Below are 26052 nucleotides of genomic sequence, written 5' to 3' on the forward strand. Positions count from 1 at the left end.
GGCTCCATAAATGAAGTTTTTAAGTGTTTGCTTTTATCTGTAAGCTGCTTGGAGTCCTGCTCTGGACTCGAGAAATGGTTATGTACAGCTTTGTTTGTAAAGGAAAACCTCAGGTAGTTTGTAAGATGAATGAAATGTGGAGTGGAAGCCCCCCCTCCCCTGCAATAAAATAAGCACTATAACTGGACTTTCTTGTTTCTTGGGTTGGTTCCCCACCCCCCACCCCCAGTGAAGCTGCATCTCTGGCCTTAAAAAACACTTTCATTCTCCGTCCTTTTAAGCAGGGAGATCAAGCTGGTTTTAACTCCCTGCTCATTCACAAAGTCGACAGCCAGCCTTGGCCAACTTTTTATTTTACCTTTATCTGAGTATTTCCTGTCATTTTGGTGGCCTAACTGTACTAGTTTTTTGCTCCATAAGACACACTTTTTTTCCTCCTAAAAAGTAAAGGGAGATGTCTGTGCATCTTATGGAGGGAATGCGTGGTCCCTGGAGCTGAATTGTCCTGGGGCGAAAAGCAGATCATGCTTTTTCTTTTTGAAAGAGAGAAGTGGGTGTGGAAACAAAGCCACTGATAGCAAGCAATCGGGAGGGAGATAAGGGACGCTAGCAATAAAGGAGGCTGCCTGGGAGGGGGGGAGGAAAAGACAGCGAACTTGCAAGGAGAGGAGACAGGAAGACTGATTCAATGAGGAGAGAAATTAGAAGAAAAGGAGGAGCAAAAAACTGCTCCAGCTAAGGAAAAGTCACTAAGGCAAACAAGGGGGAAGGGAGTCTTGAAAGGAAGCAGCTGATCAGTGGGATCGAAGGGAGATAAGGGATACTAGCGATAAAGGAGGCTGCTTGGGAGGGCAGAGGATCCTCAGGATTTTTACATTGGGTCACCCCAAATTCACCATCAGATCACATAACATGTCCATAGCTACTGCCTCCACCAAAAAAAATCACACATCCACTGTTTTGTGGGGCCACAATGGAGCAAAAACGTGGTTACAAAGCATGGATCCACATGGATGTTCAGGATTTTTGCATTGGGTCACCCCAAATTCACCATCAAATCACATGTCTGTGGCCACAGCATGAACCACAAAAATCATACATCCACTGTTTCGTTCAGAATTTTTTTTTTCTTGTTTTCCTCTAAAAAACTAGGTGCATCTTATGGTTGAGTTCGTCTTATGGAGCGAAAAATACAGTATTTTGTTTGTGGTAATTGCAAAGATTTGGGGCTGTTTGGGGTCCTAACATTTATTTGGCGCTCAAGGTCGCATGATACATCTTCTTCATCCTCACAACATCCCTGTGAGGTTGAGAGGCAGAGACTGGCCCAAGGCCGAACCCAGTAAGCTTCATGGCTGAGTGGGGATTTGAACTCAGATCTCTCAGGTCCAAGTCCAACACTGACCACAATACCGCTTTGGTGCTTGTCCCTCAAGCTGGTGGCCTTGAGATGGGAAGGTTGGCCTTTGTTTGGCTTTGTGCATGGACTGGTCAACCTTTTTGAACATCCCTATTGCTGCGCTCCCTGGAAGGACAGATCCTGAAGCTGAGGCTCCAAGACGTTGACCACCTCATGAGAAGAGAAGACTCCCTGGAAAAGACCCTGATGTTGGGAAAGATGGAGGGCACAAGGAGAAGGGGACGACAGAGGACGAGATGGTGGGACAGTGTTCTCGAAGCTACTAGCATGAGGGAGGCAGTGGAAGACAGGAGGGCCTGGCGTGCTCTGGTCCAGGGGGTCACGAAGAGTCGGACACGACTAAACGACTTAACAACAACAAAACTGTATTTTGGCTGCCCCCCAACAACCCTCAGCTCTCCTTGAATGACCCACAGAGGCAGGTGGAGGGGGCAGCCCCCTACCCTCAGAATGGGGCACCAGTTGTAAGTAGATGCTTTGCAAGGTGATCAAATCAGTAGCCGCCACAAGAAAAGTGACTCAATTGGGTGTGTCACCTGAGCAGGTGAGCAGGTGAGGCCAATTAAAGGATGCAGTGAGAGATCAGAGCTGCGAGCCCAACGCTCTAAAGGAGACCCAGGTTCAAATCTATGACTAAACAACAACATTGCTTTGCTCCTTCACTTCTTCATAAGATATTTTTGCAGGCTTTTCTTTGTTTACTCCAGCAGGTGGTAGGATTTTAAAGTGGACATACACCTGCCTAGGCTCCAGGGGTGGCCAACCTGTGGCCCTCTTGATGGAAACCATAAATATCATCCCCGACCTTAGTCCTTGCCTTTGTGGGCTGGGGCTGATGGGAGTTGAAAATGTATTTTTCTACAACAAAGCAGTGCTTATTCCCGTATAAATGTGATTAGCATCAGGGTCACAGAAGCAACCCCCATCTTATTCCTAAATAAGAATATAAGAGCCCTGCTGGATCAAACCCATGGCCCATCTAGTCCTGAGTCCTGTTCTCACAGTGGCCAATCAGGTACCCATTATGGGATGCCAGCCAGCAGGATTCAAACACAGGAGCGCCCTCCCTTCCTGTGGTTTCCAGCAACAAATTCAGAAGCATGGCTGCCTCCAGGGATGCAGGCCCAGCAAACCCACGATAGCCCTCTCCTTCGTGAATTTCTCCAGTCCTCCATTAAAGCCAGGCATCCCCAAACTCGGCCCTCCAGATGTTTTGGGACTACAACTCCCATCATCCCTGACCACTGGTCCTGTTAGCTAGGGATGATGGGAGTTGTAGTCCCAAAACATCTGGGGGGCCAGGTTTCCAGATGCCTGGTTAAAGGCATCCAAGTTGGTGGGCATCACTGCATCCTGTGGCAGGCAGTTCCACAGTTTGACTCTGCACCATGTAAAGAAGGGCTTTCTTTGTGTGTGTCCCAAATTTCCCACTTGGGCTACTGCAACGCGCTCTACGTGGGGCTACCTTTGAAGGTGACCTGGAAACTGCAATAAATCCAGAATGCGAGAGCTAGACTGGTGACTGGGAGCGGCCGCCGGGACCACATAACACCGGTCCTGAGAGATCTGCATTGGCTCCCAGTACGTTTCCGAGCACAATTCAAAGTGTTGGCGCTTGAAAGCCCTAAACGACCTCGGCCCAGTATATCTGAAGGAGCGTCTCCACCCCCATCGTTCAGCCCGGACACTGAGGTCCAGCGCCGAGGGCCTCCTGGCGGTTCCCTCAGTGTGAGAAGTGAGGTTACAGGGAACCAGGCAGAGAGCCTTCTCGGTGGTGGCGCCTGCCCTGTGGAACACCCTCCCAGCAGATGTCAAAGAGAACAACTACTACCAGACTTTTAGAAGACATCTGAAGGCAGCCCTGTTTAGGGAAGCTTTTAATGTTTGATGCATTACTGTATTTTAATATTTTGTTGAAAGCTGCCCAGAGTGGCTGGGGAAACCCAGCCAGATGGGCGGGGTATAAATAATAAATTATTATTATTATTATTATTATTATTATTATTATTATTATTATTATTATTCCAACATTCAGCATCATGGGATGTCCTCAAGTTCTAGCGCTAGAGAAATTGTGGTGTTCAAACTGCAGCCGCTCCAAAGTATTTCTTCTGATTTTCTTTTATCGGGAATATCAAGGGGCTGTTTGTTTCTTTGCTCCAACACAGGGTTTGTCAAAATGCATATGCAAGGCCTACTCTGAGACAGCTGGCGAGGGAAGGAAGCCAGAGCCAGCCACAGAAGAGAGAGAAAATCACCTGGCAATTAGTATGGATTGTACTTTGGTCTGCTATCTAATCCACCTGTGTCTTAGTTAATCACATTGCATGTCTCCCCTTCCCACCCCACATGCCTCACAAAGCTTTTTAAAAATTGGTTTCCTGAAACCACTTCCCCCATTTCTCATTAACCACGAACCCTGGAATTTGGGGTCCCCTCCGAACCTGTGCCAATGTTCTGCAGCTGTTTTGTAGGGTCTGATAGCACGAGTGCAGCATTTTGTAGGGCCTCCTGGTACTCGGACTGAAGTCCTAGGGGTCCCCCAAACCCAACCTGTTATGTACTGAAGTTCTCACCCTGGGCCAGCAGGGGGATACTGTAGATAGTTATGCAAATAAGGGATCGAAAGTGACGTTCAGTGATTGGATAGTTACAGAAAATGGTTACAGTTGCATTGTAGTGCAGCTCTATATAAGCAGGCTGGCTGAACCCTTCAGTTCAGTTCTGTTCTGGCCTATGAATAAACAAGAGCTGTTTGAAGAATCGCCGTGTCGTCTGATATGTTTGCCCACAACTTAACACAACCCACTTCACTCCAAACCTGTGCCAAAGTCTTATAGTTGTTTTGTGGTGTGAACACCATGTTTTGTAGGTTCCTACCCCACAAACCACCAGATACTCAAACCAGGGGTATTCTCATTAACAAACCCCAGAATTTGGGATCCCCTCCAAGCCTGTGCCAATGTTTCTTAGCCAATGAATTGATTTTAGAATGTATTTCATTTAATTGATGGTGATTTTATGTAAACTGTGTTACTTTTACTGTTGTTAGCTGCTCTGAGCCTGGCTTCGGCTGGGGAGGGTGGGATATAAATAAAATTTTGTTATTATTACAGTTTTGTAACCCTTAAATGGCAGCTTTCTCCCCAATCCTCATCATAGAATCAGAATTGTAGAAACAAAATAAAAAATTATTTTGTTTTGACTATGGCGGACCAACACGGCTACCTATCTGTAATCAGAATTGTAGAGTTGGCAGGAATCCCGGGTCATTTAGTCCAACCCCCATACATATATAATCAAAGGGGTTCACAAGATCTACATACAATTGAATAGGCTTTTCTAAGCCTCCTGCCCCCAAACCAGCTCTGGATATCAGGAGCTCTTGTCTGTCTCGGGTCAGGAGGCATTGAGCTGGTCTTGAAACCTCCAGCGTCACCGAGGGATTAATGCAGCCCCACAGGTTTTGGGGCAGACACCCACAAAATCGAGGCAGAGGACGGAAGCAGGGGAGCATGTTCACTTTATTGTCCTGGCCAGCATCCAGGAGAAGCAGGAGGGAGAGGGGTCCCTGGGGGGGGGGGGAAGGAGGGATGGAGGCAGGAAGAAAGTCCAGCAGCTCCTCTTTGGTCCAAGTTCCTGAACCCAAAGGATAAAGTGAGGCAACACGACTCTTCCCAGCTAGCTGACGGTTTGCACAGGGGCCGCCGATGTGGTGCTGTCGCTGGACATTGTTGGATCCCCACCGTCCCAGACCAAAAGGCCCCAGTGGTCACAGAATCAAAGAACTGCAGATTCGGAAGGGACCTCAGAGGTCATTTAGTCCAACCCGCTGCAAGGCAGGAATCTGAAGCACCTGCTTTTCATGCAGAACGCCCCAGGTCCAAAAGTCCCCTCCAGGTAGACCTGAAAGAGAGTCGTGCCTGAAACCTTGGAGAGCTGCTGGTGCTACCAGTCAGTGCAGACAATACTGAGCTATGTGGATCGAGGCTCCTCTGACTCACAAGAAGGCAGTGTTCCTAGTGGTCAGAGCTGTAAGCCAACTGCAGCTGCAGGGAACCCTGTGTGCCACCCCTTTGCCGCAGCTCCTTCCAAGCTCAAATACCTAGAAATCAGGGAGTGGCACGCCCAGAGATGTGGGGCTGATTGTGAGTGCAGCAGCAGCAGCAGCGGGAGGACGTAAGGGGAACCCGCCGGATCAGGCCAGTGGCCCGTCTAGTCCAGCATCCTGTTCTTGCAGCAGCTGGAAAAATGCCTGCGGGAAACCTGCAAACAGGATTCGAACACAAGACCGACAGCTAGTAGCCATCAATAGCCTTTTTCCTCCTACATGAATTTGTCCAATCCTCTTTTGACACCATCAGAGCTGCCTACTGGGGCAGGGAGTTCCACAGTTTAATGATGTGCTGCGCAAAGTTAGCTCATAAGTAGCTTGAGATAGACGGATGCCAACACCATCTCGTGAAAACGGGAAGAAGTCCTTGTCCGGTGACCCCAAGTGTTGGTTCCCACTGCGATGGATCGGGACCCTTGCTCCCTGCCCAAAGCATGCAGTGAAAACTCCCTATCGGGTCGCCATCAGCCAGAGCGATTAAATGGAGACTGGACTGAACTAAGTCATTCTGAAGGTTTGCAAACAGGGGTTGGGGTTTTTGGGGGGGTGTCAAGATGGGGGGATGTATGCATTCAGACACGCACGTTGAGATCCACGCTTGCTGGGTCAGGGAGTGGTGGGCTGAGTTAGTGGCCTGGCTCAGAGCCGGGTCCACCTCGCTCTACTAAGAGATGGTCAGAGGGGGCTGCCCCCCTCATTTCACAATGGCTGCTCCCCCAAACTGTTGGAGAGAAAGAGGGGGAGACTGGTTACACCTCCTCCGGGTTGCAACAGAGCATCCACGCAGCACAGAACCTCCGGAGCGGGACCATCAAGGGATGAGGAGAAGGGAGGGCTACACCGCAGGGTTGTTGTGGATATGACAAGTGTCCAAAGCAGGGAAGAGCTCAAAGGACAATGGCATTGCAAAGCAGGGGCATGGCTGGCTGAACTACAATCCTAAAGCAGCCTTCCTCCGCCTGGCACCCTCCAGCTCTTTTTGGGATGTGGCCCCCATCAGCCCCCCAAAAGAGCTGGAGGGCGCCAGGTGGAGGAAGGCTGTCCCAAAGTCAATGCAGGGCTTGTCTATGTCATCGCAACCCCTTCTAAGCTTTGTAGAAACTGGTGCTCAGGTAAGGGGGACAGAGGGACGCTTTTGGGCTCTCCGGCCCGGCCTGATTGGGAGAAAGCTCCTCTGTTGAAGAGGGGGTCCGCGCCCCCCGTCATTGCGTTGGCTCCGAGTCCTCCTGTTCCCGACGGGGTCGAGGGCAGCTCAAACATCTCGCTGGGCAGAGGAGTCGATGCGCCGGGAGGCTGGGCCAAGTTCCACTTTGCAGACGCGCTGGGCAAACTTGAGGGAGCAGATGGACTCGCCCACGTTCTTCTCCAGCGGAGAAATCTGCAGGGCAGAGAGAGGAAGGGGGAACGTGAGAACATAGGAAAAGCCTCTGGTCCAGGTTCCTGTGTTACGATACGGTACGATATCTTTATTGTCACTGTCCCATACGGAACAACGAAATTGAAAAAAATCTACATCAGACATTCAAACCCAACAAGCCTGCTATCCCAGCTGTCCCAACCTGGTTAGCCCCCTAAAAACTCTGAGATCCCATTTTTAAATACAATATACTCCCTATAAAAGAGACTCCTTATAATGTGTTTAAAACTAAAATCGCATTTGGATAGGAACTGTTTCTTAGGCGGCTAGTCCTAGTCTTTATAACCCTGGACCTTCTTCCAGAAGGCAGAAGCTGAAAGAGATCATTTCCGGGTTGCACACTATCCTGCGCTATTCTGCAGCTTTCTTATGGAACCTGGAAGCGTAGATTTGATCCAAGTTGGGAAGAGTGCACCCAGTTATTCTCTCCGCAGTCTTTACAACCCTGGACAGTGTTGTTTTTCCCCTGACCGTGCAGCTCCCAAACCACACACACAGACCATAAGTTAATACACTCTCAACAGTACAATGGTAAAATGCCATCAATAGGTCCTTTGAGAGATTATTTTTCCGGAGGATTCTCAGATATATTGTTTATTAACATCCTTCCTAGCTTGCACTAGCAAGTTCTAAAACTTAGCAGAGTTTTACATTTCCTTTTTTGCGGAGAGAGTAATTGGGTGCACTCTTCCCACCTTGGATCAAATCTGTGCTTCCAGGTGCCATAAGAAAGCTGCAGAGATAGCGCAGGATAGTGTGCACCCCAGAAATTATCTCTTTCAGCTTCTGCCTTCTGGAAGAAGGTATAGGGTTATAAAGACTAGGGCTAGCCAGCTGAGAAACAGTTTCTACCCAAATGCAACTTTGTTTTTAAATGCTGTGTACGGTAGTCTCTATGGGAGTATATTGTATTCAATTATGGGGTATCAGAGTTTTTAGGGGGCTAACCAGGTTGGGATAGCTGAGATAGCAGGCTTGTGGGTTTTTGAATGTCTGATGTAGATTTTTTAAAATTTTGTTGTTCTCTATGGGACAATGACAATGACAATAAAGAGTATCGTATTGTATCATATAGCATCGTATCGTATCCTCTCAAGCCTCCCTGAACATTCCCACAAAGGCTGGCACTCCTTCTTGACCACTATGAGAGCAGGGTGCTGGCCTAGATCCTTCTATAAAAGTATTTAAAAAGGTTTACTCACACATCATTCTGTTCACAATTGGATCCCCATAGGCAGACTTACCATAGAAAAGTAACGTACACCTGGAACTATCTCATAAGGAGACAGTCCCTTTGTCCTTTGGCTGGAGGCCAAGAGAGCATCTTTGGATAAGCAGATGTTGCTTCTTTGATGCATGTAGTCAAAAAGAGAGAGATGGCTGCCCTGCCCTGTGCTTTTGTATTTACCTGCACAGGTGAGGCCACGCCCACTTCTAGTCACATGCAGAAGAAGTCTGTCCCAGCCCAGAAGGAAACAGGAAGTTGACCTGCTGGCTGGACAAACATGTGCAAACTTGTTCACTCTAGGAATCTCATACTTGACTGCTCTTGTGTTCCACATCCCACATGCCTGGCATGGCTCTTTGCCTGAACCCCACCCCTGCCCTGCCCTGCCCTCCTCTCTCACCTGCACCATCATGATGGTCTTGCTGCCTTTGCCCAGAGAGTCCTGCAGCAGGTAGGTGAGCTTGGAGTTGCGGAAGGGGACATGCGCCTGCTTGGTGCGCAGGGCCTGGATCACCTCCCCCAAAGCCAGCAGGGACTTGTTGATGCTCTGAGCCTCCTTCAGACGGTCTCCTTGCGCACCGGACTTCCACACCCGCTCCGAGCCGGCCAGGTCCACCAGATTCAGTTTCCCTGTGGCAGAGGAGAATGCGTTTCCTCTTTAACACATTCTGTTATATCTAAGTTCACAGGGTTAAATAAGACATGAAAAGAGGGACAAATAGAAAAAGGGGAAAGAAGGAAAAAATGAAATTACGGCCTCCGTCTTTCCCCACATCCTTGCATCTCCTACCTTGGACCATAGCTGTCATCTTACAGATTTGAAAATAAGGGACCAGCAGCCTCAAAAATAAGGGATCAGCAGCCAAAATAAGGGATTTTCCAAGCACAGGTATGTTCACTATCTGAGCCCCTCCAAGCCAAAGGCAGGAAGCCCAGCCAGCAGCCAAACGAAGCCTCAAGTGGTGGTTCCCACAGCGCAGCAACCCAGCAAAGGTGATGCAGCAAGGGAAACCACCGTCACCTCTCCGCTGGGAAGCGCTGAGCAAAGGTGGGTCCCCAGGCAACGTGGCCGATTTGATCGGCACAAGGCATGCAATCTCCACTCCCCAGTCGTTCTTAGACTCCTTATTGGGTGAGCAACGCAGCCAAGCAACACAGTTGGAGCCTCCCTCCTCCCTGGCCGGCAGGGAGGGAGGGAGGGAGGGAGGGAGAGGAGCTGCTTCCTTTGAAACCCGGGAAATTTAAGGGACATCATCAATAAGGGACAGCAGCAGGACACGGCGCTGGGATAAGGGACTTTCCCACCAAATAAGGGACGGTTGACAGCTATGCCTTGGACAGGTGCCCTGCCCCATCCCAATTTGCTCAGCAGCCGCTGACAGGGCAGGTGGATAGATACCTGTGACTTGTCTTGCCCAGCGATGGAAAGAGGACAAGATGCCGACAAAGGCGGACTGGCAGGTGGAACTACAAGGCTATGCAGAAATGGCTAGAATGACTGGGAAAATCAGAAATCAGGAGGACCAAAACTTCAGCAGAGAATGGGACGAATGCAGATTGTATTTGCAAGAACACTCCAAATGCTTAGAATCTTTGGCAGGCCTTGAATAACTCTTGCAGCGTTATAAAGACTTTGGATACTTTGGAGGGCTATAATTCAGATGAACAATAATATGCAGTTGATTAAAAGACCCACGGAGGGCAGGAGGGAAGTCTTAAGCTTCGGAGGAATCTTGTTTTATTTTAAAAATTTGTGTTAAGCATGTGATTTATTTTGGAAAACCAATAAAAATTATTTCCCCCCCCCAAAAAAAATACCTGTGACTTGGGTGCCGCTGGCCAGCTCAGTGCCGGTGATGTTGACGGTGAGGAGGGCGTGTGAGCGGGAGCTGCGCTCGTTCATGTTGGTGGCGTACGTGGCCCGATTCCGCTTGCCCAGCGAGAGCATCTGGAGAGGAGGCAAAAGGATGGAGGGCCACTTCAAGTGGGGAATTGATGTGGGAATATTCAGGGTGGCAGGAGAGGATATATTGTTTATTAATACCCTTCCTACCTTGTGCTAGCAAGTGCCTTTACTTACCAGAGTTACATGCCCCTTTTTACATGTACAGTGGTATCTCGGGTTACAGAGGCTTCAGGTTACAGACACTTCAGGTTACAGACTCCGCTAACCCAGAAATAGCACCTTGGTTTAAGACTTTGCTTCAGGATGAGAACAGAAATCGCGTCACAGCGGTGCAGTGGCAGTGGGAGGCCCCATTAGCTAAAGTGGTGTCTCAGGTCAAGAACAGTTTCAGGTTAAGAACGGACCTCCGGAACAAATCAAGTTCTTAACCCAAGGTACCATTGTACAGCAGATAGCTGGTTGCAGGCTCGTGTGAGCCTATCACTATTATACAATTCCGTCTGCCTCAGATTGAATTGTACGTTCCTGGTAAGTTCCCTTTGAATCTCTCTTAAAAGAACAAAGACGCCACAATCTTATTCAAAGTCAATAAAAGAAGTTTACTTACATCAGTTCACAGTTGGATCCCTGAAGGCAGACTTAGTTACAAATATGTACATGCAGATCTACCCCATATGGGGGAATAATCCCAGTGCTTCTGCTAGCTGAGAGCTAGCAGAACAGTCCTAGCTGGTCAAACGAAGAAGGAAGTCAAAAAGAGAGAAGTGTGCTGCACGACGTCCTTTTGTTACCTGGACAGGTAAGGCCACGCCCACCTCTTGTCACATGCAAAAGTAAGGATGCTCCAGCCAAGAGGAACAGGAAGTTTTGACTGGCTGGACCAAACATTCCCTCGTATGTCTTCTCCAGCATTTCAAGGAATAATAGTAGTAGTAGTAGTAGTAATAATAATAATAATAATAATAATATTGTTTATATCCCGCCCTCTCCAGCCAAAGCCCGGCTCAGAGCAGCTAACAACAATAAAAGTAACATAATGTTCTAAAATCAATTCCTTCTAAAATCAATTCAAAATCTAATTCATGGCGACCATTGGGCTAGAGTTCTGTGAGGATTACCAAAGGAGGGGGTCAGACTGTGCCTTGGCCAAAGGCCTGGTGGAACACCTCCGTCTTGCAGGCCCTGTGGATGTTACCATAAAGCACCAATGCAGCTACAAGCAAAGGCTCTAGCAGCTCAGTCAGCTGCTGGTGGCTGCAAAGCCAAACAGGATGTTTGTTCACAGTTGGATCCCTGAAGGCAGACTTAGTTACAAATATGTACATGCAGAAGTGTGCTGCGTGTCCCGTCCTTTCGTTACCTGGACAGGTAAGGCCACGCCCACCTTCTAGCACATGCAAAAGGAAGGATGCTCCAGCCAGGAGGAACAGGAAGTTTTGACTGGCTGGACCAAACATTCCTTCACATGTCCTCTCTAGCATTTCAAGGAATGTTGTACTTGATGGCTTCTCATGGATCACACCTCACAATTAATTCACTGGGGCAAAACCTGCTGGAAAAATAAGGCTGCCCCCTGGGACACAGAAGACTCCCAAGCCCCCAAACATGGATGTCCAGTCCAGCTACCTTTTTGATCTGGCGAAGGCTGTCCACCTCCACGCTGGTCAGTCCTGGGACGTGCAACTGGCCACTTCCGTCCGGATTCAGCTTGACATCGAGTTTCTCCTGGGGGTCCCTGGCAAGGAGGTCCCTAGAAGGACAGAGGAAGAAGAGGTACTCGCTAGGTACTGACAGGCCAGGCGTGCCACTGTCTGGTGAGAAAAGCCTTCCGCCAGGAGAAGACAGAGCTGGAAGCATTTCTTCATTTCTTACAGGGACAAATGCAAGGTCTGGCACTCAGGTAGGAAGAACCAGGTGCAGGAATATAGGATGGGGGCTACCTGGCTTGGCAGCAGTGCTTGGGAGAAGAGGATCACAAGCGTCATGTCAGCCAATAGCGTGATGCGGCAGCAAAAACGGCCAATGCTATCCTTGGCTGCCTCAACAGAGGTTGAGTGTCCAGATTAATAATAATAATAATAATAATAATAATAATAATAATAATTTATGTCCCGCCCTCCCCAGCGGAAGCCGGGCTCAGAGCGGCTAACAGCAATAAAAGTAACACAACATTCTAAAATTGATTCATTTTGAAATCAATTCAAAATCAAATCAATGGCAACCATTGGGCTAGAGTTCTATGAGGATTACAGAAGGAGGGAGTCAGGCTGTGCCCTGGCCAAAGGCCTGGTGGATCAGCTCCATCTTGCAGGCCCTGCAGAAAGATGTCAAGTCCTGCAGGGCCCTAGTCTATTGGGACAGAGCGTTCCACCAGATCGGGGCCACAGCTGAAAAAGCCCTGGCTCTGGTTGAGGCCAGCCTAACCTCCCTGTGGCCCAGGACCTACAAGATGTTTTTATTTGAAGACCGTAAGTTTCTCTGTGGGACATACCAGGAGAGGCGGCCCCATAGGTACAAGGGTCCTAGGCCATATAGGGCTTGAAAGGCTAAAACCAGCACCTTAGACCTGATCCTGTACCCCACCAGGAGCCAGTGCAGCTGGTATAGCACTGGGTGAATGTGATCCTGTAGCGAAGACCCCGTAAGGAGTCTCACTGCGGCATTCTGCACCCGCTGGAGTTTCTGGGTCAGTCTCAAGGGCAGCCCCACGTAGAGCGAGTTACAATAATCCAGTCTGGAGGTGACCATCGTGTGGATCACAGTGGCTAGGTCAGGGCGAGAGAGGTAAGGAGCCAACTGCTTATCAAGGGAAATAATAGTCCCACTCTCTTCTGACTTGGTTTCTGACTAGAATATTGTGTCCAGTTCTGGGCACCACAATTAATAAAGGATGTTGACAAGCTGGATCGTTGGCATAGCAGAGTGGTCCTCCTGCGGCTCAAAGGGTCCATGAGTCTGGCTGTTAACCAGAAGGTTGGCGGTTTGAGCCCACCCACGGGTGGCTGTGGGCAGAATTCCTGCATTGCACGGGGTCAGACTAGAAGACCCTTGGTGTCCCTTCCAACTCTACATTATATGATTCTCCTTTTTGTTTAATGCCCACAACAACCCTGAGAGGTAGGCGAGGCTGAGAGACGACAGGGACTGGACCTGTCCCCAAGTCCAACCAGTGAGAGCTTCATGGCAAATGGGGATTTGAACCTGGCTCCCTCCCAGGTCCTAGTCCACTGCTCTAACCACTACGCCGCACTGCTTCTTTCTCAAGGGCAGGATCCGCATTCGGGGGCACCTCTCACCTGATCACCTCGTTGTAGATCTCCACCATGCTGAGGCTGACTGAATACTTCCAGGCGTCACGCTTGGCCTCCATCTCCTGATAGAGGGCTTGCAGCGCCCGCTGGTTGATCCCGGGGTTGTCGGAGACGCCCTGGAAACAGAAAGACCCTGAGGGTCCCACCTGAAACTTAGTGGGAGGGAACGTCTGCCTTGCATGCAGAAGGTCCCGTGTTCAAGTCCTGGCATTTCCAGGGGGCTTGGAATCTCTCCAGCCTGAAACTCCACAGCTGCCAGCCAGTGTGGGAGATACTGGACTAGATTGATCAGTGGTGCTACTCAGTACAGTGGTACCTTGGTTCCCAAACGCTGAAAACCCAGAAGTGTTTTCCAATTTTCGAACGTTTTTCGGAAGCCGAACGTCCAATGCGGCTGTCGGCTATTGTTTCTGGGGCGCCTGCACCAATCAGAAGCTGCGCCTTGGTTTTCAAACATTTCGGAAGTCAAACGGACCTCCGGAACGGATTAAGTTTGGCGCTTTTGTTTTTGCTATTTATTTTGGGTTTTAGTTTTTGAGGCTTTTTCGGTTAATTTGTTTTTGTGACTGTGTGGAACCCAGTTCAGCTACTGATTGATCGATTGTGTGACTGCAGAAATGGACAAGATGGGTGACACCTGGCTTGAGAGCAGTACATGTGAAAAGGATCTAGGAGTCTTGGTTGACCACAAACTTGACATGAGCCAACAGTGTGACGCGGCAGCTAAAAAAGCCAATGCAATTCTGGGCTGCATCAATAGGAGTATAGCATCTAGATCAAGGGAAGTAATAGTGCCACTGTATTCTGCTCTGGTCAGACCTCACCTGGAGTACTGTGTCCAGTTCTGGGCACCACAGTTCAAAAAGGACACTGACAAACGGGAACGTGTCCAGAGGAGGGCAACCAAAATGGTCAAAGGCCTGGAAACGATGCCTTATGAGGAACGGCTTAGGGAGCTGGGCATGTTTAGCCTGGAGAAGAGGAGGTTAAGGGGTGATATGATAGCCATGTTCAAATATATAAAAGGATGTCACCTAGAGGAGGGAGAAAGGTTGTTTTCTGCTGCTCCAGAGAAGCGGACACGGAGCAATGGATCCAAACTACAAGAAAGAAGATTCCACCTAAACATTAGGAAGAACTTCCTGACAGTAAGAGCTGTTCGACAGTGGAATTTGCTGCCAAGGAGTGTGGTGGAGTCTCCTTCTTTGGAGGTCTTTAAGCAGAGGCTTGACAACCATATGTCAGGAGTGCTCTGATGGTGTTTCCTGCTTGGCAGGGGGTTGGCTCGATGGCCCTTGTGGTCTCTTCCAACTCTATGATTCTATGATTCTATGATAAAAGCCCCCCATCCAAACAATGACTGTCATCAGTACAGGTAAGGGAAAATAATTAATTTTAACATTTATCATCTACAAAAACAAAATCTACTGAAAGCCACATTTCTGATTTAATCAGCAAAACCCAAGGGGTTTGCTTTACAGCCTGCATTTTGCATGGCCAGGGGGTGTCATGAATGCCTCCTTCCTCACTGGGTCGGTAGAAGCTCCCTTGCACACTGAAAACTTGCATTTCGATGAGGAAAAACTGAGCCTACACATCCCATGGATCCAATTTGCTCTTCTTCCACACTGGAAGCCTTTGAGCAAGCAAGACATTAGCTACAGTCTGAAGTGGTCATTTCCAAAAGAAGCCCTGATACTTGATTCTGCTGAAGGAGCCCCTCACCTTTGGGGAATTCCTATCCGGGGGCAATTTGGTTTCAGCACTGCTATTTCTGCTATTTAAGAAAATGTTATATTGCAATAGAGGGATGTGGGTGGCGCTGCGGTCTAAACCACAGAGCCTAGGACTTGCCGATCAGAAGGTCGGCGGGTCGAATCCCCGTGATGGGGTGAGCTCCCGTTGCTCTGTCCCTGCTCCTGCCAACCTAGCAGTTCAAAAGCACCTCAAAGTGCAAGTAGATAGATAGGTACCACTCTGGCAGGAAGATAAACGGCGTTTCCGGGCGCTGCTCTGGTTCTCCAGAAGTGGCTTAGTTATGCTGGCCACATGACCCGGAAGCTGTACACTGGCTCCCTCGGCCAGTAAAGCGAGATGAGCACCGCAACCCCAGAGTCGGCCATGACTGGACCTAATGGTCAGGGGTCCCTTTACCTATAATATTTTGATACAGAAGCAGGTTTGCCCCCAGCAAACCATCTCCTTCCGAAGAGACCACAGAGACAGAACTTCTGTGTGTGTCTATACAGTGGTACCTCGGGTTACGTACACTTCAGGTTACAGACTCCGCTAACCCAGAAATAGTACCTCGGGTTAAGAACTTTGCCTCAGGATGAGAACAGAAATCGCACAGCAGAGGGAGGCCCCATTAGCTAAAGTGGTGGTTCAGGTTAAGAACAGTTTCAGGTTAAGAACGGACCTCCAGAACGAATTAAGTTCTTAACCCGAGGTACCACTGTATCTAGAAGGCAGCTTAAGAAAGAGATGCGCACCCAAACTCTACACTTCTGTGATTCCAGGGACGTGTGAAAGTGCCCAGCAAGCCCGCCAAGTGAATTGATTCAGGCGCATTCGGTGCACGAAACCCCATCGCTCGGGTGTGCCATGCACGATAGTTGCTTGTGCCCCATGTGGCTCATCCTATGGGCTGGCGGGTGAGCAAGCGCCTACCTCCATGGTGTAAGTCTTGCCGGAGCCTGTCTGCCCATAGGCAAAGATGCAGACGTTGTACCCGTTCAGGCAGGACATGACCAGCGGCTCGATCTCCAGGAAGACCTGCAGAGGGGGCAGAGAAGGAAACGGTCAGAGCTGAGCGAGGGGCACCCATGCGCACGGGCACAGGCGCACAGAGGCTGTGAGGCAGAGGTCAGGAGGTGCAGTGAGGGCCGGTGAGGACGTGAGCAGCGGGGCCGTCTGTGCCGGGGGTTTTACCTGCTGCTGTGGCAACCAGGAACTCAGACTGGCCAGCGGCTCCCTGGGAGGCACCTAGACATTGAGGGGTCACAAAGCAGCGAGGGAGGGTCAAGCTGTGCGCCAAACCAACAGGGCGCCTGGAGCCCAGGAGAAAAAGCATCCCCTCTGACCCTGACGACGATTCCCATGCACGCAAACACAATGTCCTGTTCCAGAAGCGGCATCCAGGTGATGCAAAGGTGCTCCTAGCTCAACCTGGTGCCGTACCACCTACTGTATTTTTTGCTCTATAAGACTCACTTTTTCCCTCCTAAAAAGTAAGGGGAAAGGTGTGTGCGTCTTATGGAGTGAATGCAGGCTGTGCAGCTATCCCAGAAGCCAGAACAGCAAGAGGGATCGCTGCTTTAGCTGCGCAGCGATCCCTCTTGCTGTTCTGGCTTCTGGGCTTCAGAATATTTTTTTCTTGTTTTCTTCCTCCAAAAACTAGCTGCGTCTTATGGTCTTATAGAGCAAAAAATATGGTAATTCCCATTCCTCCTTTATAAGGAATCAGTCCACCTAACCTTTGGAACTCCCTGCCTATTGACAGCAGGCAGGCACCTTCCCCTGGTGCGTTTCCCCACGTTCTGGTGTGTAATGAGAGAGGAAGGGAGGGAAACCACCTTCTATCTACATTCTCCATGCAGCACAGAATTTTATAAAATTCTAGCTGAAAAATCCCACACGCTGCACAGGGGAGTCATTCCCACCCACCACCCACCTCATCAGTGTGGTTGCCCTTTTCTTTTTCTTTCTTTTTTAATTAAAGGTTTTCTTGATTTACAAAAGTGTGTGCAATGTCTCTCTCTCGTATTTTTCCCATGTAACATTTTTACAAATCAGTTTCATTTCTTGAGACATTAGGAAGAAAAGCGGGGAAGAGGTGGAGGGGGAAAAGGTTAGTGGGGGTGGGGTCGGGTGGCGATGTTTCTATTTTCCTTAATATATGTGGGGTTTGGTACCAGAGTCTCTTGTGCAGGTTCTCTGCTGTTCACTTGTGTTCCTTTGGTGGTGAGAGAGGTTGGGGTTGACTTAGGATGTGGCTGTTCATTTGTGGTTGGCTGTGGTGGTCTTTGTTTTCGTGTGTGAGTGGGGTGGGTGGGTGTTTTGGGTCAGCTTAGCCATATTTATTCGTATGCTGTTGGTGGATTTTTGTCATTGTCTTGTTGGGCTGTGCATGTGCTAAAGGGGAGCCATACTGGGATGAAGGTGTCTTCTTCTATTTGTCCCCGTGTCAGTTTCAGTTTATTGGCTAATTTTTCTAGTAGGGCTGTTTCCCATACTACTTGGTACCATTGGTCCATGCTTACTCCTGACAGGTCTCTCCAGTGTCTGGTTATGGTGTTTCTGGCTTCTAAACGTAGGTGGGTTATGAGTTCTTTGTGGTGTAAGTGGGCATTATTGTCTTGGAAGATGTTTAGTAAGGCCACTTCTGGGGTGATTTCTAACCATACGAGAAATAAGTAAAATAACCAAGCAAGTACAGTGGTACCTTGGGATGCAAAAAGGATCCATTCCAGAGCCCCGTTCACATCCTGAATGGAACACAAGACGCAATAGCGCATCTGTGTGTGCGCAGATTGTGTTTTGTTGCTTCCGCGCATGTGCGCGACGTCATTTTGAGCGTCTGCGCATGCGGGAGTGGTGAAACCCAGAAGTAACGCGCTCCGTTACTTCTGGGTTGCCACGAAGCGCAACTCGAACGCGCTCAACCCAAAGCACAGTCAACTCAAGGTATGACTGTATTGGTTGCCCTTTTCTGAACCTTTTCAACATCCATTTCGAGGCGAGGCAACCAGAACTGTGCAGAGTATTCCAAATGCTGTTTGGCAGAGGGACGGAGGGGCCTCAAAAGACAGTGGCCTCCCCTTCGTTGGAGGGCAGAGGGCCACTTGCCAGGGGATCCTTCAGCTTTTATTCCTGTATGGCAGGGGGTTGGACTAGATGACCCCACGAGGTTCCTTCCAACCGGGCACTTCTGGGATTCCAACAGAGCCTCCCTCTTTGACTGCCACTCAGCACCTGCTCAACTGCGAAGGCACTGAATCCTCACCCACCCACTGTGCCAAGCACCGGGTCTCCACATGCCACTTTCCGGACCAGTGGGATGCTGAGATCCTCCTCGTTTTGAGGAGGGAGAGGCGCACGGAGCATCGGACAGAGACACGCTCCAAGGGCAGGTGGTACTCACCTCCTCCTGGGTGGCCTGCGGCAAGAAGACCTTGTCCAGCCTAAAGGTGCGCTCCTTGCCTTTGTAGGAGGCCGTGACGCAGCCGTCGTCTGCCGGGTCCGCAGCCACCGGGGTCTCCACTTCCCCTCCCTGCTGTTCATCCTTGCTCAGTGGCTTCAGGCGGCACAGAACCCGGATGTTTCCTGCAGGGAAAGAAGGGATGTTTAGGGAACAGCACCATCGACACCAGGGATGCAAGTGGTGCTGTGGGTTAAACCGCAGAGCCTAGGATTTGCCGATCAGGTCGGCGGTTTGAATCCCCGCTATGGGGTGAGCTCCCGCTGCTCAGTCCCTGCTCCTGCCAACCTAGCAGTTCGAAAGCACACCAGTGCAAGTAGATAAATAGGTGCCACTCCGGCAGGAAGGTAAATGGCATTTTCGTGCGCTTCTCTGGTTCGCCAGAAACGGCTTAGTCCTGCTGGCCACATGACCCGGAAGCTGTAGGCCGGCTCCCTCGGGCAATAAAGCGAGATGAGCGCTGCAACCCCAGAGTCGGCCACAACTGGACCTAATGGTCAGGGGTCCCTTTACTTTTACTATCGACATCACCCATTTGTTTGCATGTGTCTTTCCCACCAAACTATGGCGATGGTGACGGCAGTAGCTGCAGTTCAAAAGTGCTGTCACAGTACAATCCGTTCCCGGCCCTATCCATTCTCTATTGACCCACAGCTCAATTGCGGCCGCCTGAGGGGTGAAGCGTGCAGCCAGAGTTGAATGAGTGATTGGAGAGGGCGAGAACAGCTGCCAGGGATCCACTGGATCCATATTCAGAGAACTTGTCTTTTTTTTTTTAACTGTTAAATTGCTCACAAGCTTTGCTCTTTTTCAAAATAATAAATAAATTAGTTTTTCAGTTTTACAGTCAGTTATCCAACAACCAACATAAAAATCAGATTTCCAAGAATCTCCTGAATTTCTTTCCTCCCCTTTGTGGCTCCTTTCGTTAACCATTTCCTCCTGCATCTTTTATAAGAATCCAAAATCTTTTACATCTCCATTATATCCAAAATTCACCATTAAATTACAAGTGTTATGCCAATCCTACAAGTGATTTTAGCTGTTTGCAATGGTTTTTAAGATAAATTATATATTTCCCCCATTCCTTATTAAAATTTTGGTCTGCCTGATTCCTGATTCTTCTGCTCATTTTTGCCATTTCGGCATAATCCATCAACTTGATCTGCCATTCTTGTCTGGTCGGGACTTTTTCTTCTTTCCATTTCTGGGCCATTCACTTCCGACCCGCTGTGATCGCATAGATAAATAGTCTTTTCTGCTCCCTTGGGATTTCGGCACCTCAGAGATCTGGGTGGAACGGACCTCCACGGACGTGAGTGGGCTCCCCTTCCCTGCTGGTTCTTAAGCAGAGGTCGGGAGTCCATCTGTCTGAGATGCTTTAGCTGAGATTCTTCAACGGCCGTTTATAAAATTATCCATGGCAAGGAGAAAGCAGATGGAGGGGGCGTCCTATGATGCAGAATGTTGGAAGATTCAAGGCACATAAAAGGAAGCACAGAGTTAAACTGTGGAACTCCTTGCCACAGAGGCAGTGATGGAAAATATTAGAACACATTTCAATTTGGACGAGCCAAATTGAATTGCGCACTGTATTTTTCGCTCCATAAGATGCACCTGAACATAAGACACACCTAGTTTTTAGAGGGGGAATGCAAGGGAAAAAATATTCTTTAAAGGGAGTGTGGTTCTTTAAAGGGAGCGTAGCTCTTGGGGGCTTTTCTGGTAGGTGGGGGAAGGGACTGATATGCTGCCCTCTGTCCCTTCCCCCACCTCCTGGAAAAGCCAGCAAGAGCCGCATGCTCTTTAAAGAGCCGCATGGAGCGTGTGTGCGGCTCTTGTGGGCTTTTCCGCGAGGTGGGAGAAGGGACTGACGGGCTGCCCTTCTCCCTCCTCTGGGAAAAGCCCCCAAGAGCCGCACACATGCTCCACGTGGCTCTTTAAAGGGAGCGCTGAGCATTCGCTCCATAAGACGCACACACATTTCCCCTTACTTTTTAGAAGGGGGAAAAGTGTGTCTTATGGAGCGAAAAATACGGCATTGTCTTTAGAAACTCACATGAGTTTGCAACTAGTGTTCAGCAAAGGGGAATGTGATGCTCTGATGCTCAGAGCCTACTTGCAGGTGACAAGAGGATGCTAAACTAGGTGGCCCTTTGGCTTGATCCAGCCGGCCCTTCTTATGTCCTTTCCTAATGATCCCTTGCCTTTTCCCCACGGCCGCCGCACGCTGGTTCCTCCCCCCTGCCCGCCCCCTGCGCCCTCCCCAGTTGCGGGCACCTTTCAGCTCCAGGAGCTGGTCGTGGAACTTCTTCCGCAGCTGGACTTCCCTCTGGCACCTATCCTGCAGCAGACGGTTGGCGTGAGAGACTTCGCCGATGGCTGAGCACATCTGGGGGCGAGAGGAGAGAGGGTGGGATTTCGGTACCAGCGAGGCCAGCGCCACACGCCAGACCACAAGGCCAGGAAGAGCCAATTGAGAGGGAATCTAAGTGGAAAGCGACTCCGGAAAAGGTGCAAGGAGGGCTCAGCATGTTCAGTGAAAGAAAAGGGTTGAGTCAGTGTTTCAAAGACTGTAGTTAGATGAGAGACGAGGGGGTGACAGAAGGGGGTTGAGGAAAGAATGAAACTGCCAATATATATTTTGCCTGCATTTTTTTGGCCTATATACAGTGGAACCTCGGTTTACAGATGCTTCAGGTTACAGACTCCGCTAACCCAGAAATAGTACCTTGGGTTAAGAACTTTGCTTCAGGATGAGAACAGAAATTGAGCGGGAGGCCCCACTAGCTAAAGTGGTACCTCAGGTTAAGAACAGTTTTAGGTTAAGAACGGACCTCCGGAACGAATTAAGTACTTAACCTGAGGTACCACTGTATAAAAGTAGAGACATCCCCTTGCCAACAAAGGCCCGTATAGTTCAAGCTATGGTTTTCCCAGTAGTGATGTATGGAAGTGAGAGCTGGACCATAAAGAAGGCTGATCGCCGAAGAATTGATGCTTTTGAATTCTGGTGCTGGAGGAAACTCTTGAGAGTCCCATGGACTGCAAGAAGATCAAACCTCTCCATTCTGAAGGAAATCAGCCCTGAGTGCTCACTGGAAGGACAGATCCTGAAGCTGAGGCTCCAAGACTTTGGCCACCTCATGAGAAGAGAAGACTCCCTGGAAAAGACTCTGATGTTGGGAAAGATGGAGGGCACAAGGAGAAGGGGACGACAGAGGACGAGATGGTGGGACAGTGTTCTCGAAGCTACCAGCATGAGTTTGACCAAAGTGCGGGAGGCAGTGGAAGACAGGAGGGCCTGGCGTGCTCTGGTCCAGGGGGTCACGAAGAGGCGGACACGATTAAACGACTAAACAACAACAAACCACTGTATAGTATTATAAACACAAATGGCTCCATATACCTGTCTGTAAAGGAAAGCAACACACAAAGAAGCATCAACCAGGTCCATCAGTCTCAATCCATCACCCCAAGCAGTTTCTGGTCCTGCTGCCCTTCCCCCCATGACGTCAGGTAGACTAAAGAGCAGGGGCAGCCCAGACCCCCAAATACCCCTGCTTGGAGCCTGCGCTGCTGCCCCTTGCCCCTGAGCCTCACCTGCTGCCGAGCCTCGTTGAGGGCCGCCTCGTAGCAGTCTGCAAAACTGCGCACCTGCCCGCGAAGGCTGCCATAGTCAGATTTCATGCCCTTGAGGAGGGGCTGGAGGGTGTCCAGGCGCTGGCGGACCCCTGGAAGGGGAAAGGAAGAGAAGCATTGGCTTGCCATGTTCATAGCCTGCCCTTCCTCGGAGCAGCGTGTCATGTTTTGAACTCACAACCTTGCAAGGCAGACTGGCAGGCCAAGAGAGAAGGCCACACCGGGCAAAGGCATTAAAATCAGATTCCTGGCGCCCAAACCCTTATCTTCTCTAGAACCTGAATGTAGGGTGAGTGGTAGTGTTGTGCAGTGGTTAGAGTATCGGACAAAGGACCTGCGTGAGAAAAGAGATTAAAGTGGGGTTATTTCTGTTCTTATTTTTGTTGTGTGCTTTGTGTTTTTCGTTTTGTAATTTGAATGCTGTGGACCGCCCCGAATTCTGCAGATGAAGGGCAGTGCACAAATCAATCAATCAATCAATTAAGACAAAAGGTAAAAAAGTGGTTATAGAAATGCGATGAATTTGTAAAAGATATGTGGAAGTCCGAAAGAGGGAGGGAAGGAGGCTGATGCTCTTTTTGAGCAATACTTTAAGCTATGGATTTGTGCAATGAAATATGGAAAACTCAATAAAAATTAGGTAAAAAAGTAAATAAATTCACTGGGTGACCTGAGACCATCACACTCTCTCAGCACAGTCTACCTCCCAGGGCTGTTGTGAGGATTAAATGTGGAAGGGGAGAACAAAATATACCTCCCAGAGTTCATTGGAGGAACAGGTGGGATGGAAAATGCAATGAATAAATAAATCAATATAATCCTTAGCCAGTTCCCCATCTCTTGCCCCAGCCCATAGTTTGAAATGGGTTTGGAGACACACAGACACCCCCAGCCCAACACCTTGCTCCCCATCCCAGCTACCTGCCAGCTGTTCTCGCAGGTGCTGCAGGTGTGTCTCAGAGCACTGAGAGGCTTCCCGGATCGCCTGTTCCTTCTGCGCCTCCAACTGGCTGATCTCACCCAGCAGCTCCCGACGCAGACCGGCAATCTCAAAATCATAGTCGGAGATCTGCCAGGGAGAGATCGTGCTTGAGAATCTGGGGGTACGGGGGACACAGTGCAAGGACCACACAGCTCAGGGGTCACAGAATTGTAGCATTGGAACAGACCCACCACAGGTAGGGTTAGCTAATGCCATAGAAGACAAAATGGGAATTCAAGATGAGCTTAGAATAGCAGTTCTCAAGCTGTGGGTCCCCAGATGTTGTTGGACTACAACTCCCATCATCCCTGAGCTCTGGCCTTGCTAGCTAGGGGTGAGGGGAGTTGTAGTTCAACAACATCTGGGGACCCATAGGTTGAGAAAGGCTGGCTTAGAGCATGGGTAGGCAAACTAAGGCCCGAGGGCTGGATCCGGCCCAATCGCCTTCTGAATCCGGCCAGCGGATGGTTCGGGAATCTGTGTGTTTTTACATGAGCAGAATACGTGCTTTTATTTAAAATGCATCTCTGGGTCATTTGTGGGGCCGACTCTGGTCCAGTCGTGGCCAACTCTGGGGTTGCGGGGCTCATATCACTTTACTGGCCAAGGGAGCTGGCGTACAGCTTCTGGGTCATGTGGCCAGCAGGACTAAGCTACTTCTGGTGAACCAGAGCAGCGCACGGAAACACTGTTTACCTTCCCGCCAGAGTGGTACCTATTGATCTACTTGCACTTTGTGCTTTCGAACTGCTAGGTGGGCAGGAGCAGGGACCGAGCAATGGTGGATCACCCCATTGCAGGGATTCGAACCGCCAACCTTCTGATCGGCAAGTCCTAGGCTCTGTGGTTTAACCCACAGCGCCACCCGCATCCCCTGGGTTATTTGTAGGACATAGGAATCCCCCCCAAAAAATATATATATAATCTGGCCCCCCACAAGGTCTGAGGGACAGTGGACCGGCCCCCTGCTGAAAAAGTTTGCTGAACCCCGCCTTAGAAGATTGGAGAACTGGTCATAAGCTAACAAAATGAATTTCAGTAGGGACAAATGTCAGGTTCTGCACTTAGGCAGGAAGAACCAGATGCACAAATATAGGATGGGAGAACACCTGGCTTACTAGTAGCACATGTGAAAAGGACCTAGGGGTCTTGGCGGACCACAAGCTGAACATGAGTCAACAGTGACGCAGCAGCAAAAAAAGCTAATGCTATTCTAGGCTACATCAACAGAAGTCTAGTGTCCAGATCAGGCATAGGCAAACTCGGCCCTCCAGATGTTTTGGAACTACAACTCCCATCATCCCTGACCACTGGTCCTGTTAGCTAGGGATGATGGGAGTTGTAGTCCCAAAACATCTGGAGGGCCGAGTTTGCCTATGCCTGGTCTAGATCAAGGGAAGTCACAGACCACTCTATTCTTCCTTGGTCAGACCACACTTGGAATACGGTGTCCAATTCTGCGCACCACAATTTAAGAAGGTTGTTGACAAGCTGGAAGGTGTGCAGAGGAGGGAGACCAAGAAGATCAAGGGTCTGGAAACCAAGCCTGATGAGGAACAGTTGAAGGAGCCGGGCATGTTTAGCCTGGGAAAGAGGAGACTGAGAGGAGATAGGATGGTCGGATTTGGGTATCTTCATCTCGTTACCTTGTGCTTCAGCCTTGCTGTCATCTCTTCAGAGCTCTGCAGTTGTTCTGCCAGCTGCTGGCATCTCTCCGCCTGGGCGTTCAGCTGCTCCATCAGGGCGCGGTTCCGTTCCTCGGCCTCTGCCACAGCCTGAAGGCTACGGGGGGAGTCCACCTCCACCGTCTTGGTGATATACTGCAGGGGAGGGGAGCTAGTCAGGGTCTGTGATGAGATAAGACCCTTTCCTCTGCAAGGTGGGGGAACGTGGACAACAGACAGGCAAAACGCAGGTAACTGGGTGTTATCGATGTTCATCGCTATTCCAGGGACGGATTATTGCCTCCTGAGCGAGGACGAAAATGGGCACCTCCCCCTAAATATTTCTTATTTTCACAATAATTCATTTTAGTGCAGCTGCTTTTTATGGATCCACTTAGTAAGTTCCCATGTAAATATAGTTTTTATTATTATCTTTTTTATTTTTAAATTTACTTACATTTGGTTTTTCAAATTACAGTTCTACAATCACATATCCAATGTACAACGTCCTGGACTTCCATGCTCCCTCTTTGGGGCCTATCGGTAAACATTTCCTCCTGCATCTTTTATGACAATCCAAATCTTTTACATCTCCGTTATATCTAAAATTCACCATTAAACTACAAGTGTTCTTCCAAACCTACTAATGATTTTAACTGTTTACAATTTCTGAATCTTCCGGTCATTTTTGCCATTTCGACAAAAAGGTTTTATTACCATCAGTGCTTTTCTTCTAGAGAAAAAGGCTCTGGTACGATGTACCCCTGAATACCCCCAGAAAAAAACACGATTGTGGGATGTGAAACACAAGCACAACATTCCTAGAGTGAACATGTTTACACATGGGGAGGAATATTTGTCCAGCCAGCAGATAAACTATCTGTTTCCTTCTGGGCTGAGACAGACTTCCTCTGCATGTGGGTAGAGGTGGGCATGGCCTCACCTGTGCAGGTAACGACAAAAGCACAGGGCAGGGCAGCCATCTCTCTCTTTTTGACTACATGCATCAAAGAAGCAACATCTGCTTAGCCAAAGATGTTCTCTTGGGCTCCAGCCCAGAGAGGACAAAGGGACTGTCTCCTTATGAGATAGTTTCCAGGTGTATGTTACTTTTCTAAGCTAAGTCTGCCTTCTGGGATCCGACTGTGAACAGAATGTGAGTAAACTC

At 49.4% G+C, this 26052-nt stretch overlaps 1 protein-coding gene and 2 long non-coding RNA genes across 4 annotated transcripts in view; 1 reads left to right on the top strand and 2 right to left on the bottom strand.

The window, feature by feature from the left end:
• The window catches only part of LOC309374245, a 235934-nt gene that overhangs the window by 129680 nt on the left and 80202 nt on the right, over positions 1 to 26052 (top strand). The gene's annotated exons all lie outside the window — the stretch shown is intronic.
• On the bottom strand, positions 3623 to 4260 carry LOC309374842. The gene is made up of 2 exons (XR_014170729.1): positions 4226 to 4260; positions 3623 to 3973 (listed from the first exon to the last, which is right to left on the bottom strand). It is a non-coding gene; the product is annotated as an uncharacterized lncRNA (long non-coding RNA).
• KIFC2 (kinesin family member C2) overlaps positions 4927 to 26052 on the bottom strand; it is a 42926-nt gene continuing 21800 nt past the window's right edge. For both annotated transcript variants that reach the window (XM_081918721.1, XM_081918722.1), the window contains exons 9-19: positions 24867 to 25040; positions 23160 to 23307; positions 22200 to 22330; positions 20877 to 20988; positions 18540 to 18721; positions 16067 to 16171; positions 13382 to 13512; positions 11712 to 11835; positions 9998 to 10127; positions 8580 to 8809; positions 4927 to 6912 (exon numbers count right to left, since the gene is read on the bottom strand). In XM_081918721.1, the coding sequence (XP_081774847.1) occupies positions 6787 to 6912; positions 8580 to 8809; positions 9998 to 10127; positions 11712 to 11835; positions 13382 to 13512; positions 16067 to 16171; positions 18540 to 18721; positions 20877 to 20988; positions 22200 to 22330; positions 23160 to 23307; positions 24867 to 25040 (1593 nt within the window). In that variant the 3' untranslated portion in view covers positions 4927 to 6786. The remainder of the gene's footprint in view (positions 6913 to 8579; positions 8810 to 9997; positions 10128 to 11711; positions 11836 to 13381; positions 13513 to 16066; positions 16172 to 18539; positions 18722 to 20876; positions 20989 to 22199; positions 22331 to 23159; positions 23308 to 24866; positions 25041 to 26052) is intronic.

This window comes from Podarcis melisellensis, assembly GCF_964234715.1.
Source record: "Podarcis melisellensis genome assembly, chromosome: 7".
Lineage (NCBI taxonomy): Eukaryota > Metazoa > Chordata > Lepidosauria > Squamata > Lacertidae > Podarcis > Podarcis melisellensis.